The sequence below is a fragment of the Passer montanus genome, unplaced genomic scaffold (assembly GCF_014805655.1).
Source record: "Passer montanus isolate IOZ18808 unplaced genomic scaffold, ASM1480565v1 scaffold12, whole genome shotgun sequence".
NCBI lineage: Eukaryota > Metazoa > Chordata > Aves > Passeriformes > Passeridae > Passer > Passer montanus.
This window is the reverse complement of record NW_024358722.1, coordinates 13,510,851-13,529,313: the sequence shown is the minus strand read 5'-3', so window position 1 is coordinate 13,529,313 and position 18,463 is coordinate 13,510,851. Positions and strand designations below refer to the sequence as shown.

The window sequence follows — 18,463 nt, the reverse complement described above, 5'->3', positions numbered from 1 at the left end:
TCTTGCTACAAAGTATCATCAGGATAGAAGATGGAATTTTTTTTGTGTTTTCTAATTACCACACAAGGTATATCTCATAATTCAATTCTCAAACTGATCTCTGCCATTTTTACAACTATTGAATTTTAAACTGCTAAAGCATTTTATTCCTGCTACGAATTTTCACACACTCCTGAGCAATGGGCTAAGAAGTTGGGAGAGAGATTTCTGACCATCAGAGATATGATTAATTGAACAAATGGCACCAATTATGTTGTCTGTCTTTAATCTAACCTAACACAGATGAGACTTGTATACAGCAGAATTCCCAATACCTGCTTCATCCAAGAGTATTCTGATATATCTGAAGAATGAAATTTTCCTTGTTGTAGACAAAATGAATATGCTTGTTTAGGCTATAAAGGTGAGAAAGAATGAAAAGATTACATTCCCAGTGCCTGAGAAAAGAAAGCTCAGCACTGCATAACCTGGCAAAGAGTTTTCTCCGATAAAAATGGGAATGCTTTTGATGTGTTAGAGGTATTCTTGGGTTTCTTCAATTTATGTGTCTTTAAATCCTTCCCAGAGTTAGTCTATATTGAAATAGCTTCACAAAAAGCTACAAATTTCAAACATTCTTCATATATTATCATCATTATAGGATTAAAACCTCCATGTGTTATATAGTCAACTATATAGTCAAGATACTAAGATATCTGTGTGATAACAAAAAAGAATATGAGAAAACTGAGGTTAAAGATCAGATTAATTCTAGGAAATAGTGTGAAGAACTAAAATGTGTCAACAGTATCTGAGAAAATACAGCAAAAACAAGCCTGGAGAATATTATTGCATAGTCTGAAGTCATAGTGTCTCAGTCACATCATATTTTTTCCAAAACATCCAGACACAAGTAACCCAGAGAAACTAAAGACAATTTAGGAAATACCCTAAGGCGAGAAGAGTTAGATACCAGGACACTGCCCAGAGGAAACACCACTCTTAGAATCATAGATTATCCTGGGTTGGAAGGGACCTGCAGGGATAATTGAAATCTAACTCTTGGTCCTACACAAAAATTCCAGTGTGTGCCTAAGAGTATTGTCCAAATGTTTTGTGAAACTGGCAGGCTTGGTGCTGTGACTTCTTCCCTGGGGAGACTGTGCCAGTGTTCTCCTACTTCTTCCTATTGCAGAGGGGAAAATGGGTGAGACCAATCTAATTCTGAATTTCAAAATAACCAAATACAACCATGCAGGTTACTGGCATTTGAGGTGGTGCACTGGCTTCCCAGCAGCCAGTGTAAGCCTTGTAAGGCTGGCTGTTAAAGGCACCCTCAGTGCTTTTCTAGAAAACAGAACTGTGATCCTGTGCCAGCTGTTGAACCTGCAAATGGGAACACTCAGATGATACCTGCTGATCCCTATCTGTGGAGGGCATTAGTAAAGCTCATTGTGGAAGGGAAGTCATAAATTCCCTTTCAAATTTACAGCGTGTGGCAAGAGATGCCACTCTTGAACTGAAACTGTTCGCATAAATATTGTCCTCTGTATCAGGGCTAAGTGGTTATGAATTGCCTGCTAAAAGTGCACTTGGAGCAGACCTGTCACGGTGCTGTCTCTAACCATGAGCACAGCAAGGGCAATGGAAAATGGCTTCCCAAGCCCACGCTCCTTGCAATGTCAGCTTGATCCCAGCTGCCAGCCTCCTGCCTGCTGTCAGCAGCACCCCTGCTCCTGCTCAGAAGGTGGCAGGCACCCTGAGGGACTGCAGCCAGTGAAAGCTACCCTTCAGAGCAAAGGCTTTGGGAACTCCAGGATTGCCAGGAATACATCTAGGCACTGATGCCATGCCCTACAGCTAGGAAAACTATTCAAAACAATGTAAGTAGCAGGCCACTGCACAGTAGCCAACATATTCATTCCATCAAAAACAAATTAGAGTTTTTGTATTTGAGTAGCATAAAGCAACTGAAGCGTGCAAGAGAACTCAAGCTAAATTAGAGGGAAATAATATGTTACTTCAAACAAAATGAATTTCTCAGACTTCCAGTAAAACCTGAACTATGCATGCTACAATTGAAGGAAATTTTATTTACCTTCAAATGTTTTCAAAACCAGGACATTTTCTTAAAAGACAAAACTTAACGTAAAATGTTGTGTCATTGGGATTATAAATACAAGTGAAATTTACAAATGAAAACATATTTCAATTGAAAGCAATACACTTGACTACAAATGTTGAATAATTATGTGGAAGATGTTATGGTAAAATACACCCACGGATAGTTAAACAATTTATTCCAATACCTTGCATGATATGAAAAATTTCTTTTCCAACCACTATAAAGCATGGTATCTCAAATATAACTGCTTAAGTACTTTTTTTCTACATACCTGCATCACTTATAGGAACAAAACAGAATTATTTTTGCCTTAAAAATTAAGGCCTACGTCCTACTACCAAGAACAGTAGTTTAGGATTTTTTTCCCATAAATCAAGTGCAACTATTCATATACACTTAATTTAATACTTTAATCTAATTTTCTATGCAGACATGTAAAAATAAAACGCTGTATGTTTGCTACCAAAAGTTTCCTACAGTTTGAGCTGCAGCATTACAGTTCATACACAAACAGTTTTGACCTGTGTATCCTAGGAGCAAAAGCAGCTATAAGCTCACCTGGTTTCTGGTCAAAGTTTTTAAACAGGAATATTTTCAAAATATTCTTACCTCTTCCTTTGTCTTTTTTGATATGACCCTTAGCCAGTCTCCAATCATGCTGAGGACAGCTGCAAAGTAAGCCAGTCCAACAAGGATCCAGAACCACACCACTGGTTTATAAAAATCTAGGTACTCAATATCTGACCCCCCTGAAAAACAATACAGTAAAAATTAATTCACACTTAACAGCTATAGGTGCAAAGATGTTTTTAAATTAGTTTTCATAGAAAACAAATTTAAGTTTCTTACACCTTCTGTATTTTTACCCATGCACATATTTTTTTTTAATTTGAACAAATTATATAAATTATTTCACTCTTAAAAATAACATCTGGAGTTGGCAAATTTTAGACAAAGATTGTGAACAATTTATAATAACTGTTGAAGGAACACAAACTGATTCATCTTCTGGTACACTATCATTTAAGACAGAGGTCACTGAAGATAGCTTGAATGAAATTACTTGCCACCTGCTCCAAACAACAGCACTGTACCAGAGCTTTAAGTATTGTTCCAAAGAATGCAACGGGTTCATATCCTGACAAATCTGGTTTTGCAAGAACTTTATAACATCTCAATACTTAAATAAAATCTTTACACTCAGTAAAGAAAGAGTAGCACCTGCATTAACAAGTGTCCCTGGTGGGTAGGCAAACATTATATTCTCCATTCTGCAGAAGGAAACCAGAGTACTTGAGTTGAACTGACCACAACCCCCCACCCCAGCCCTAGGGAAAAAAAAAAAAAAAAAAAAAAAAGGGTGGGTAAAAGAAGTGTGCTGAAGGCAGGTTTTTTGAATCCCACTGCCATAAGCACCAGTCATTTCTTTTCAGTATTAAAGTATAAAAAATATAAATTTCAGAGGTGTCTGTAATAGAGGTTTCAGGTATAATACAGCTATAAGGAACAGATGTCCTATTTCCACACAAAAATAAGTTATGTTCATCCAGAGCTCCTGACAGCACCAAATTACTCATATTTCACATCTTGCCATGCAATAAAACAGAAGCCATAAACTTGTAATTCAGCTGTGTTACAACAAATAAAACCAGACTTCTAGCTTTGGCTGCTGCAAGAAGTTTGATATGTGTATCTCCCCATAACTGAAGAGACTCTGCAGTAAAACCTTCTCAGGAACATTAAAGTAGCCTCTACAAGTATATAGTCCTTTGTTTTATGTACCTGCATTCTATACTGAAGCAAATCAAAGGAAAATTGCCCCCAAAATACCAAGCACTTTTTTATGGCACTGAGATTGACTCTCATAGAGAATAATGTTTTTATTTAGCTATATTATGACTGGGATTACATGCAAATAACAAAGAATTTTACTGATGGCTAGCTTCATATGGAACCCCTCCCAGACAGAAATTCTTTTCATGTCAATTACATCTTTTCATAAAAAAATAAAAAAGCATTGAGCTGCAATGGTTTGCTCGGCCATCCAAGAGATGAATCCACATTGTGAAAGTCGATATCCTTTGATGCCTTTGTAGTCCCAAACAGAGGTAGAAGACAGGCATCTCTTTAGAACAGAAGACATCCAACCACCAAAGGGGTTGAGTTTGTCACAGCACAAGACAAGCAAAACACCAAATCATTTGTCAACAACATCCATCTCATGTCAACCTAGTAAAACAGTATTTTAGGGATGATTTTCCCAAAATTTGTCGTAATTCAAAAAACGGTTGATTACCACTATGTCTCTGCTATAGTAATGGGCCACTCTTGGTGGTTTATCCTCTTCAGCTGTTCATACAATGCACAACAAAGTATCACAGAAAGCACCCACATGGTTGGTTTTTAATTTTTGGCATATGATGTTTATAAACTGAAACTGGAACCTAACTCTGCCAGTCTGCAGGAAGCACTTCCTTCACAGTTTATAATTATTTTATTTACAGCAAAGTTAATCACCGGGAAAAGACTGAGGACATATTCATCTTCAACCAAGTTTTCTGTGCTGTCTGGCCAGGAGATGGCTCCATCTAGCCATGCCCAAAGAAGATCAGCTCTCCTGAAGCTAAAGGGACAACAGGTATCCAAGAAAAAATAAAGAGCTAAGTAATAAATACTCTAGGGTAAGACTGTATAAATAAATACTCTAGGATAAGGCTTCAAAACTAGAACCTTTATAAGCTGTTCAGCTTCTGAATTTCAAGGACTCCTTGGATGATTTTACAATTTAATCAAATCTCAAGGGAGACAGAGACATACCTGAGGATATTTGTCCTGACATAACTCTCTTGTGATGCTCAAACTGCCATAATGAAATTACCTGGGAATGTCATTAAACAGGATTTCATAGAGAAATGTGATCACAACTCAACTCTACTGAATTTAAACTACAAGAATTCATTAACTACAAAATTCACTTAAATGCATATGAATGCATTTGGGTATGAGTATGCATAGCTAAATATACTTGCACTGAAGTACATGAGATAATCTAATGATTTTATGGGCAACATCATAAAAAGCATATCAATATGATACACTATCATGTTTCTTTTGCAAAGCAAATTGGTTCATGCAGCCCTCTAGGAAGCAAAATGCTGAGAAGGCAGAAGGTTAAGTTTGTTGCTTGTTTGGCAAACCCAGTTTTGTGGGCTGAGGGACAAAGCTTTTCCCAGCTTTCTTTAGCTTCTACCCAAAATGGGTTAAAACCACAATGAAAAATAAATCTAGCGGTCTCACTGCCATAATCTGTTACCAAAAGCAGCCACAGTTTATAGCCAAGATGTTTTCTGGTAAAGATTTGATCTAAAGTTGCTTGAAGACTATGAGAAAAACAGTTTTCCTATCCATCATCATCACAGGCTATTGTATTGCTGCTGCCATCATTCTTACATCTGCCAAGTAAATTTTATTTGGGATTTTCAACACTTTGGAAAACATAAGTTGTTCTAGGGCCCAAACATATTCCTTACTAAGGTCAAGACCTCTGTTTCAGTGAAGAAAGACATTAGTGAATATCTCAGGCATGCTTTAGGACAGATTCTGGTTCTCAGGTCAGAGTTCAGGGTTGCAAGTATATATTTTTTTATTTATTTATGTAAAACAAGCCCTTTGAAAGTAAATAATTGTCTTCACTGTTGTCACTCTTTCTCCCCATTCTTTCTACAGTAACTGGCTCAAAATAGAAACATGTAATTATTTCTATAAAATTGGCTGGCTTTGCATTTTTACTTCAAAATTAGAAGGAGAGAATAGAAAGTGCTGTCAACATTGAGTATCTTAGTTCCACACCAGCAAAAATTTATGGGTTATTCAAAAGTTGGCACTGCAAACAAGGAAATGTCTATAATTTTTCATCAACAGTAAAAATTAGTCTGGATATAGAAAAATTATATAATCCAATTTTAATTGCAGAATAACAAGTAGCTGTCCACCATCCCTGTTGTGACAAACCTGACAAACATGTTTAATCCAGAAATGTAATTTGTCCCACTCCAAAGAAACATGGAGGTTCAGCCCTGCAGCTTGAAAGGAATTACCTGTGAGGACTGCAGAAAAGGGGGGAGACAGAGAAAGACTAGTTCGTGTGGCAACGTGGAAATGCAGAAGGCTGGGCCAAGATGCACTGTCAGAGATGGAATGTAAGTAGGCCAGAGAAGCCATTTGATGCCACTCAATGGCAAATGGAGAGCTACTTCAGAAAACAAAGCACAGATCTAAAACACTCCTCATATGCTGTCCTGCACAGACATCAAACAAGCCAGTGCTCCATCTTCAGCCTAAAGCACAGCTCACAGCAGAGAGCCCCTATTACGGACACCGAGTCCCGGGGGGGCAAAGAGCTCTTCTAAATGCCAAAAAAGGACTTGGAGCCTGTGGGAGGGCACAGAGCTCTCCTCCAGGATGCTGAACACACCCCTGGCTCAGCATGGCAGCGATTTCCCTCTGCTGGTTCATGGTATCACACAGTGACAGCAGATCAACTGGGCTGCTATGACCATCAGGTCAAGTGCCCCAGGTCAGTGACATTAAATGAGACTAAAATATCTCATTTCTGTACAAACGGGGTCTCAGGCCAAGAAACACAGTGCAGAGCCAGGTATGTGTATCACAGTGGCAATACATCAGAGGTGATTACAGAATGAAAGAGTGAAAAAGCAGTGAATTAAAAATCAAGGTTTAAACATGGAAAATAAATCAAGCCAAAAAAATCCCAAACTCCCACAAAAGTAATGAGAGTTGGAATACATTTTTAAAGTAACACTTTCAGAATTCTGCGATCTGTTTCACTGAACCAGTTGAGTCAATCTTATATCATCATTATGCTCCACTGTGAAACAGACTACAGATATGCTATTTATATTTTTGCCTTCTACTTAATTTAGTCAAGTTTTGGACATGTCACCTAATTTAGCTTTGAAACCTGTTAGATTAATGCCATTAGAAATATTTGAATATACTTTCCAAACTACACTGCAAGTTAAAGAATTTATCTGTACATGTGAACAATATATCGCCAATTATACTGATATATTCACATGCCTCAGTGCAAATCTTAGTACCCAGAAATATATTTCATTGTACTGAAATCATGACACATTCAACATGAGAAGATTTCTTTTTCACAAGATATTAATAGTTTTGTTTGGGTTTTCTTCTGTCATATTAAAGTCAATGTTTTCTCTTGAAAAATCAGAAAAGGGATGTTTGACTATGTCCTGATGTTGATAAGGCAGTGCAGGCTGTAGTACAGTTTTTGTTCTTTTTTTGCAAAAAGCTACAATAATTCTTCTTCAAATAACAAAAAATTATTTCTCTCCCTCAAAAAAAATTAAACAATTCCAAGAATTTGAAAAATCAAGTAATTTCATGAGACAGTGAAGCAGTCAATTTTTTTTGAATACTGCTCATATATTTTCTTGAACATGAATTGCAAGGGCTTTTCATCTTTTCCTTCCTTGCATGCACCAGGAGAGATCAGTCTGTTATGTTTCCTTCAGGCTTTTCTTACTGATGGAAACTCCAGCTGAAGTTTCCACAGGCTCCAAATAACAGCTTAGACTCTGACTAACAAAGGGAACATTTCCTCATTCTGGTTTCTGCAAATAGAGTACATGGTCTGCAGGACAAAAAACAAAGTTAAAAAAAAATCCTGGAGAACTAAAAGAATTTCTAATATAACAGCCTGTACTACAGTAATGATACCATTACATCTTCAGCTTTTGGTTCCCTTTTGGTACAGCTGTTGAGTAACACTCTGTTCTTTACCTCCTGAAAGTTCTTCAGGGCTTCTTTACAGCTCTCACTTGCAGTGGCACCAGAAAGCAGAAAGTTTCATGTTAGTGAAAAATGATAGGTATTTTGGAAATTTTTCCCCACACACCAACACAAACGTTAACACTACCACGGGATTATGGGGGGCTTGTAAAATTATGGCTTTTTTCTCTGAGATGGCAGTTCCCAGAAAAATATATTTGAAATTTTTCAAATATATAGGAATTTGAGTGTTTTGAAGGAACTTTATGGGCTAAAACTGACACACATATATGGATTATCATGTGGGCCTCCAGATTGCTAAAAGAATTATCAATTTGACTTTTATTGCAAGAAGTGCACTCCCATCTAATTGCAAGTCAGACCATCACTGCCCACCATTATGCTTTAAGTTTGACTTTAATGCAAAGTGGAAGTAGGAAATTTTCACTGTAAGTATTTTTTAAGGAAAAAAGTCAGAAAAATGAATAAATTAATGGCAGTGTGAGTTTTTCAAAATGTGCTGCATTTAGGCACCAAATAGACTGAAGCATCATTCTGTCTGCTGGTTTTTGCCACACCATGGCAAACCAGAACCAAGACCAGCATGCTCTAGAACCACAATTTCTATCATGACCACCTCTTTTACAGCCTTATACAGAATTATAAGGCTGTAATATAATTACAACCTTATAATTCTGTATAAGACCTGTATATAATTATGTATAATTATATACAGGTCTTAACTCTTTGTATTTCTCACTTGTTTGTGACACTCAGTTTTCCTAAACTTCAAGGAGAGTTCTCCAGACAAAACCCCAAACCCACAAAAATATCAGTGGCCCTTGGTATCCACTCTGTAGTTATGACTTACCTTAAAGAGAAACAAGCAAACCAAAAAATCATTAAAAAAGGTATGAATTTGTTGGGGTGAAAAAAATTTCTGCATACTTCCTCAAAATTAATAAGGAAGCCTAGCTTTTAGGAATAATTTTATCAGCTCTATTGAGAATTGCAACGTCACTTTCCTTCAAATAATTTTGAACTTATATACACACCAATGACTGAAAACTTCTACAATGCAAAGCACAATCAATTAACACCTTACCTATTTTACAAAATTTTTATTTAACTGGCCAATTATGTATTGCAAAGAAAACACATTTTTGAAAAATCCTTCAAGTTACTGGCCAAAACCAGAGTATTTTAGTTCACCCAAACTAAACTATCGACTTCATCCCTGTTAGAATATAGTCCCATGGGAATGTTAGCCTCCCATTTCTGATGGAGACAGCCATTTAACCCTGTTCTCTTGAACATGGTCTCTGCAAGTACAAATCCCACTGCCCCTTTAAGTCAATAACATATTGCAGTTCAAATACAAGTCTTATGCATGTTGCTCCAAGAAACTAGACAACATTTCTGATGCTTTGAAATAATGAACTTACAGTAGGATTTGAAATGAAATAAAGAACATCTTTCAAGTGAGCCATAAAAGGCCATCAGCTATAGAACAATATAGTTCAAGGACATTCTGTAGAAAGTGTTTCCTGGTAGAATTAAAAAGCAGACAATGTAGGAAAAAAAACATCAAATGATCTACAAATAGAAAAGTCTACAGAAATTTATAATGGTAATAATGATGAATGTACTCAGTGTTCTAGTTAGAGCCACGTGGGCCATTTCACATAATGCTTTACAGTAAATATAACCAGGCCTTTATACACTATCATTTTTATTCCCTGTCATACACATACCCTTCAGGAATGAAAGTCTAAAACACCCAGATTCTTAACTTAGAAACAGCATAAATTTTTTATTTCATGCTAGTTGTTATCTGACCAGAATCACAAATTCTGAAGACAAAACGAAAATAAGAAAAAGAATACAGAAAGAAAATGGAAAGACAAAAGTCAATACACATACAAAGACATTTGGAAACATCACAAATAACTATGTAAAAGCCAAAAGAAATTTGATTTGCTATTTTACAGCTCAGTTCTGTAGTTTACAGGAATCTTTGACAAGTTTGCAAGCAGTCTAAAAATGAAGGCTGCCTGAGTAGCTTAGTATCTTCAACAACTAAATTTATCCCCATTTTATCCACATAATTTACAAATGTGTCAAGCAGTTCTGACATTTTAGAGGTCCTTGTTGGACCTCATCAACCTGAAAAATCTCTGCCAGTGACAAGGCCCTTTACTGCCATCAAGGCAAAACTTCAGAGCCATCTACAAGAGGGGTTACCCAACCTGAGAACCTTGGCTTGGCACACTTGGACTCACACAACAGCTATGGGCACAGACACAACACAGGAGGAGCCCAGAGCACGTGAGTGTCTACTAAAAACAATTCCCTCCAGCAGAGCCTCTCACTGAGGGCAGACCAGCACAAAAGGCCTTGTGAGCCACCTCTGCCTTGCACTGAGTCCAGAGGTGTGAGAGAGGCATTTCATGAGAGAAATAATGGTTCTGTATCAGCAGAAGGCAAAGCAAAGCAAGTCTCAGGTTTGGAGCACAAAGCTCTGAGTTTCTCATCCTCACCTCTATACATCACTGACTTGGATCAACATGCTTTTTCAGCACAAACAGCATATACTTACACAAATCTAAGAGGTGAACTAACACCCCTGACATCTTCTCAAGAAAAAAGTTGACACAGAGAACTGGCCCAGACTTTTTTTTAGCTCAGTATATCAAAGTTATTTACAAATCATCTTAATGAAACCATATGTCATCTATGACATATGGTTTCATTAAGATGGGTTGTGCTAAAACTTCTCCTGACATTACAAAAAACACATGGGCAAATGTGTACTGACAAAGAGTCACAGAGGAGGATGCAGCAGATCCTACAGAATACAGACATTTCAATGGCAGAAAGAGACCTCTGGAATATTTTGAAAGTAACGGATGCACACAATATCACTTCACAGGGTGAGGCATTTCAAACAAGTCCAGCTGAAAAATGTATTCAGATTAAAATGCTCTGTTAGTGTTTGCACTTTGCAACCTGTAAGAAAAATAAAACAAAACCCTTACCTAAATGATACTCTACTTAATTTTTAATAGGATAGGAAGAGGAAAAAGCAGTAGGCAGAGAAATGCACCATGAATTTCACTGTCCCACCTCCTGTCTCTATTATATCAGATCAATCAAAATGAGGACAGGCTCCATCACATGAATCATGAAGGATGAAACTGGGAGAGAGGTACCACAAGAGAGATACATCTATCCCAAAACTAAGGAAAAAAAAGCAGAATAAATATCAATGTGCAAAACATTATAAGATAAAGAGTTATGAAAAACATCTTACCTGCAACATAGTCACCAAATCCAATGGTAGTTAAAGTGATAACCACAAAGTAAATTGCATCTAATGTGTTCCAGCCTTCTATGTGCTTGAATATAACTGCAGGAAGGGCAACAAACAGCACGCAGCCAAACAGTATGAATATTATTGTTGAAATGATGCGAATCTTGGTCTGACTCACATTCCATTTCTGGAAAGGGAAGGGGAAAGACAGGAAACCCATTGATAATAAAACTGCACCGTGCACATCAGTACCCATCACCCCTCAGTGTGCACTACATAGCTCTAGAGGACACTGCATTATAATTCTCAAACAAACAGGAAAATTCAAGCAGGATTTTATTCTGAAAAGGGTTTCAAAGCAAGCATGACTATCCTAGGAAACATTTGACAGCAGTCAATGCAGAGCAGGGCTGGACTCTTCCCAGGTGAGCAGGATGTGCAGAATTCAGTAATACCAACAGTTGATGATGTAAAAGTTTTGAGGGCTGTCTAGATATTCAAGTAGTGCATGCACCTGCAACTTCTCTCATTTTGTATATCCACAAATAATCAACTAAATAAGGTGAATTTTAATCATGCAGTTCTCTGCAATCAAATAATCAGCTAAACCATATCCTACAAAGCAGAGCTGGAAGGGATGTAAGAGAGCCAAACCTGCCCAAGGACAAAATAAACCCTCCTAAGCCACTGAAAATATATTACTGGCCAGGCAACCTGTGATCATACTCTTGTCATCTGATAATTTTCCTAATGCTTAACCTACATCTTAACTCCTTCTGTTTAAGTGTACTGTTTATGATCTTATCCAAGACAAATACAGAAATTGTCAATTTTCTCTTTCCAGCAAACTTTCACAGGAGTTCTCTATCAGTTACATGTTCTTTAACCCAAATTTATTTATTTCCTTTTCTTCCCCTTCCTATTTTTCTTGCAATCCCTTGGCACCAGCAAACTAGCCCATGTTTCATTAAGTGTTGTACTCAAAAGTAGATATGAAAAAATAGCACTAAATTGGATGGAACGAGTCTTTCTTATGCTTTGCCTATTTTCCATGGCAGTATGACATTAACCCATGTTAGCATGTTAACTTCTAGAGTCCACAGAACATTTCCATAAAATTGCACCTAGACAGCTGTTTCCTGGCATGCAGCTGCATATTTTATTATTCCTTCATATATTACTTTGTATTTGTCCTGCTTAAATTTAATCCTATCTAGTCAGACGTCTTTTCAAAAATTTTAAGATCATTTTGATCCTCCAAGTTTTAGTTGTCTTCCCAGCTTGAGACCATCTGCAGATTTAATGAACCACATCATTTAGCTGTTGCGTATGCTATTAAAATTTTTCTAAACTGCACTACAGCTAGAACAGAGCCCTGCAAAATTCCATTTTGCATGCCCAGCCAATTTGACATTTTCATCCCTCCAATGCATGTCAGTTCAACCTAAAAGAAGGGATTATACAAGAAACCTACACAGAAATCGACTGAAAATGAAATCATGTGGTTCACAATGGATGTTTTCTTGTTTTAAAGTTTCAGTGGGAACTGTGTTTACAGTCAGCATGACCAAGGTCGAGCTTTTGTAACCCAAATCAGAGTAATAGCTTGTGTTATGGCAACATTACACAAGCTATTACACCTGCTCTGACCCATCATCATCTCCCAGTTCTTTAGGCAAGCTAATAACAGAATTAGAGAGTGTTCCAGACTGCAACATCTAGATCAATGTTTTCACTCAGATATTGTCAAAAGAAGGGATGATACTGATTTTATCTTGGGGCATTCTTCTTGTAGGGATACACCCAGAATAAAAAAAAGGAAAATCATTATCTTAACAAGTAAAAAAAGAAGCACAAATTGATCTCAGAACTTCTATAACTTTAAGAAAATAAAATCAGCTATGAAAACCCAGAAATTATAAAATGTTCTTATGGAATGTTCTTGCCTTTTTCAGACAAATCTCAATGGAAATCTATGTTATTCTCCAGTACCTCGTCTGGACAAGAACTGATGCTTCAAAGCTGAAAATGCATGCCTTTTCTTAAAAAACTTTCAAGCTTGTGTTTGCCTATTGCATAAGACTACTTAGCACAGGCCCAGTCTGCTTTGCATCAAAGCCAAAGCCATGTCAGACCTTTTCCATAAAGAAAAGGTGTCCTGCATGCAAGGGTAGGGCTTGATGTGGAAAACCAGTCCTAACACTTGCAGTGCTGATGCAAACAGCTACCAAGCTGGTTACTAAGCATTCATTGCTTCAAAAATTTCAGTGAATACATTTCTTATCACAATCTAGATAAAAACCTTTAAGGATAAGCATCACAGCAGGCTTACGAGTAACAAGGACAGAGCAAAACCGAAATTCTTTGGGTCTTATTCCTCTTCCCAACCATAACAATGGTAGGGAATATGTCTTCACCCAGTTCTCAGAGGCGTTCATTAGCAAGCTCAGACTGTGCCAAAGTCCTTTCTACCTTTTCCTGTACATCTGATTGCAACAATGAGCCATACCCTGTTTTTCAGGCTTTTCATTTCACTTGTGAGATTCAGAACAAGTAGGAAAAGAACAAAAAGAGGCAGTCAGCATACTCACAACAAAGGTATCTTCTACTTTGGCAATTCCTTTTCCAAAGATTGTCCCTAGTTGATCTCCAACACCAGCCAACAGAAAACCAAACAGAGGAATTCCCAATAAGGCATAGATGATACAGAATATCTTTCCACCTTGTGTGCGTGGGGAGATGTTTCCAAAGCCTAAATTACAAAAAACTTGAGATGTTCAATAGGTTACACATCATACATTATAAGTTTTCAAAGAACTGCAGGAACAGAACAGTTAAAAACAGGCTAACCAGGTTAACCATATGACACAGCAAACATTGTGAGAAATTAAATTAAAATGTAGGTCATACAATCCTCTCTGAGCTACTCTCCTATCATCTACTACATGTAGTTAATAGCAATTGGTTGATCTATGCCTTAGTCTGTCACTGGGCATTTAACAGGCTGAAGCACCTGTAAATGACACAGGTGGAAACACAACACAGCACCTGTAAATGACACCATTTTCCTTCACATGGGCCAAGTTTCAAAGTAAAGTGGCTTTAAAAAAGCCCAAACAACTTGGATGAGCAAAACAGGGATTTCTACCATAAAAGGGACTGCCTAGATTCTTCATTATTAAAGGCTTCGGTTCCTTTGAACAAAGCTTACTTATACAGCTCATGGCTCTGTCCATTTGCAATGGAAACAATTTTGTCTTCACAGGCTTGTGTAAAAGAGTACCCCAAATTCCTCAGACGGCTCCATTGCTGCTGGTCCGCTCAGAAGAGAGAAAATGAAATACAAAGAGCAACAGGCCCAGCACCTGTGGAATGCTCTCAGTACATCTCCCAGGATCAGTATTTAATTATTTGGACAAGGTCACACAGGCAGAACCCTACAGAAAAGTTTCATAAGCCTGAGTTTTAATTCAAACATTTTTCTCCTCCGAAGGATCAATGATGTTTTGAGGGAGCAGTAGCATCCCAGAATTTCTGGCATTATTTCACTTTTTAGCAGAACAACACGCCCTTCAAAGGAGGCAAGAGGGAAAATTTGCCATAAAAAGGCTTATCTTTAGAAATTAGAAAAAAGCTTCTTCTAACATTACCTTCTTGTTAGAAAAATAACTTGCAAATAAAAAGCAAAGTGGTTTGGCATGTCATTGAGAAATTTGTCTTAGTGTCTTAAATTTTTCATGAGAAAAACATCATATGCACACAAATCTCCCAAAGAAAATCCATTTTTCTGGAAACAATCTGACAAATTTTATTTTCAAAGTAGCTTCACATTTTTTTCACAACCTGACAAAATTCCTACAATATAGAGCACATTTAATAAATTTCTTAGCTATTTCTCAGCATTCTTATTTAAAGAATAAATCTGATCATGATGGTTTAAAATGTAGATTTTTTTTTAATTAAACCTATTATCTTAATTTCTGGTTCTGCTCTTGTATAGGTAAGCTACACCAAAGCTCTGTTTCTAAAACTACTTTTCCCTTTCAGAACACACAAGAAAAAACTGTCCCTCACTTAACTTGGAATGGATTGCCCAGAGAAGCTGTGGATGCCCCACCCTGGGAGTGTTCAAGGCCATGTTGGATGGAGCTCTGAGCAACCTGGTCTAGTGTAAGGTGTCCCTGCCCATGGCAGGGAAGTAAGAACTGGATAATCTTTAAGACTCCTTCCAACCCAGACCATTTTATGATTCATTACAATAAAAATATATCACACTGGAAATATATATTACTCCTAGATAATTCTCTCTGAAGTCAGTTTTCAGATTGCACTTCTGTAAACAACAAATGCAATATTTATAGAATTCAGCCAGAGAAAAGAAAGCTGATATTTAAATTTTGCCTAAATCTTGACTTATAAACCTTGTCAAACAACAACAACAAAAAAAGAACAAAATCACAGGAAATATCAATTATAGGTTGCAGAGTCCTACAATTTGTCAATGTTCCCTGCACCAATACATGAAAGAAAGCCTGACTCAGAAAACTGGGAAAAAAGTCACAGCAACTTTAGATTAACCCAATATGCTTCCCTAAACCAGAGTCAGGGCTAAAATTATAATTCAGGAAATTTCAGCTCCACTGAGCTCACTCTGTCCCTTCATGCACCAAGGAGTAAAGTTTTAAAATAAAATTAGCTCATCACTAATCAAAAAGGGACAAACAGATCCAAGCTACTCTGTTTTCATAAACATGACTGTTTATGCATCAACAGAAGCTTGAATTGTTCCAGGTTATAATTCCTGGGAGGTCTTAATGCAATTCCAAATCAGGGGTCTGGATACACCAGATTTAGAAAACTCATGCTAGGGGATTTGGCAGTCACGTTTCATTTACTTCTCTACAAAAGCAGTGTCTTGCAACGGTGACAAAACACCAGCCCAGTGGAGCACATGCCAAGCAGGCAGTTTTGCTTGGCTGGCCCCATAAAACAAGCAGGCACTCTGTGGGCATCCCAGAGCTCTTACAGAGGCAGTTGCTCTGCAGCATGCTTCTCATCTGCTGCTAATTGGTATGAGGACACCAAGTTCACATTCAGCTCTGGGTGTTCTCCCTAAATCAGACTTGTATCTTCCTTGAGGGAAGGATGGTTGTTCACTTTTATGCTCAAATTCTTGGTTTTTATGCTAAAAACTGCTAAATGCTCTTCTTCCATAAACACAGACAATTGTGTGACAATTGTATTATTAAATCACACATTACTGGATAAAATAACACTCCACCAGATAGCAGTTTATTTCTATCCAGATGCTCACTGAGCATAACAGAAACCATGGGAAGGGTACATACTTTAGTGACCTGATCTACCAAGGGGTTTCCATCACACATTAATCACATTTCCTACTGTGTCATGTTTTATAACAGTCTGCTGCTGTACACCACAGCCTACTTTGAGAGTTACACAAGTTGTCCTTAAATCCTACTCTCAGTTCCTCCAGTGAAAACCTAATCCATTATTTATACAACGGGAGAAAGAACGTATTTATATTTCATATGGTTGATGTAATTCCCAAGAGGTTTGTGTCAGAAAAATATTATTTCTTTCTTTAAATAATTATAACAAAGAAAAAAAAAAGAAGAATTCTGTTGCTAGGTAAAAAACGAGGAAACCTTAATTTTGGGCACTGTGCTGGGAGAAGAGAACATGGTCATAGGAATGCCATGGCATATCCCTGTGTACCACAGAGCTCCTGCATATGTGGAGGGCAGGAATGTCTGGCCCCAGTAGCAATGCAGTAGCTCTCTGGCATATTTTCACTTCAGTGTTCCCCTTTCCACTCAAGAGGCAGCATAAAGTCTGTCTAGGACTGCTTTGTTCACAGGCAAACCTTGGGGAATCAGCCATATGACAACATGGTCTGCTGGCTCTTCCCTGCCTCAGCGCTCCTTGCTTGGATAGGATGGGGACAGGATGTGCCCCCTGCAACTGCACAGGCAGCCTCAGTGCCTCGCTCATTCTTCAGATTTTCAGCCCTGTGAAGCTCATCCCTTCCCCTGTTTCTGAGGGGGAAATTCCTAGAACTGGTCCATTCCCCACTTCAACCCAATATACTTGGGTTTGATTGTGAAAACTACCAAGTTGCTTGATTTAAACTTCTAAATTCATCAGAAAGCTTCCCTCAAAGCTTTTAATCAATGCTATCTGCCATGAGTAGTACAGAGTACAAAATTTCACTTGCTAAATGGGCTCTGTTCATCCAAAATACTGTCAGTACCCTCTTCAGACTATCCTTCCCCAATGCACCCTCCTCACTTCACTTTCATAACCAAGAGGATGATTTGCCTTCTAATTTCACCAAATCCCTTTCATGTTCTGCTAAATTCTTAGTATGCTTTTAATGAACAAAGGACTTGTCTCTGACAAGCCACTGTGGACAAGAAATGCATTTTACAAGGAGCTTCCAGTAACCCTTGAGTGAATTCTGATTCTTTGATTCTGTGTGGATTAAGAATAAAAATCCATTTTAAGTAGATTGTAACTAATTGCTCCATTCAAACAAGTAACATATTCCAGAGTTTCAGCTCCAAACTCCTAGGAGTCTCTGAGATTCAAATCAGGTTCAAAGGAAATCTGTATCCCTTTAGTCCACTATAGAGATGGAAGCAGGGGTATGCAAAATGAAAAGGATTTAAAAAAAAAAAACCACAAAAAAGAACCAAGCCAAAACAAAAACAAACAAACAAAAAAACCCACACAAAAAACCCAAAAAACCACAAAAAAACCCCAAACAAACAAAAAAAACACACAAAAAAACCACAAAAAAAACCCCAAACATACAAAAAAACCAAACAAAAAAACCCCCCGAAACAAACAAACACAAAAAAAAAAACACCAAAGAAAAACAAAAACAAACAAACAAAAAAAAACCCCGAAACAAACAAACACAAAAAAAAATATCACCAAAGAAATAAGAAATATTTTAAAGGATTCTTTACTTTCATATAATCTTTTTTGACATATTTCTCTGTAACTTTCCCATGAGAAGCAGATTCGCTGTTAAGCAGATACAAGTAACTTTTATAACTATATATCACTGCTTTTGAGCAAAACTATGTTTGAAGTTTCAAATTCTAGTTGAGTCTTCCCCCATGACAAACAATAGATTCTATCTCAAATATGAAAAAGCTTGAAATGCTATAAACTCTCATACAATTGACATGACACTTCTGATT

The 18,463-nt window shown here is 37.3% G+C and overlaps 1 protein-coding gene across 8 annotated transcripts in view; it reads right to left on the bottom strand.

Annotated features, from left to right (window-relative positions):
* KCNK2 (potassium two pore domain channel subfamily K member 2) overlaps window positions 1-18,463 on the bottom strand; it is a 129,168-nt gene that overhangs the window by 13,490 nt on the left and 97,215 nt on the right. For all 8 annotated transcript variants that reach the window (XM_039698009.1, XM_039698006.1, XM_039698007.1 and 5 more), the window contains 3 exons: window positions 13,823-13,983; window positions 11,232-11,418; window positions 2,714-2,853 (listed from right to left, as the gene is read on the bottom strand). In XM_039698009.1, the coding sequence (XP_039553943.1) occupies window positions 2,714-2,853; window positions 11,232-11,418; window positions 13,823-13,983 (488 nt within the window). The remainder of the gene's footprint in view (window positions 1-2,713; window positions 2,854-11,231; window positions 11,419-13,822; window positions 13,984-18,463) is intronic.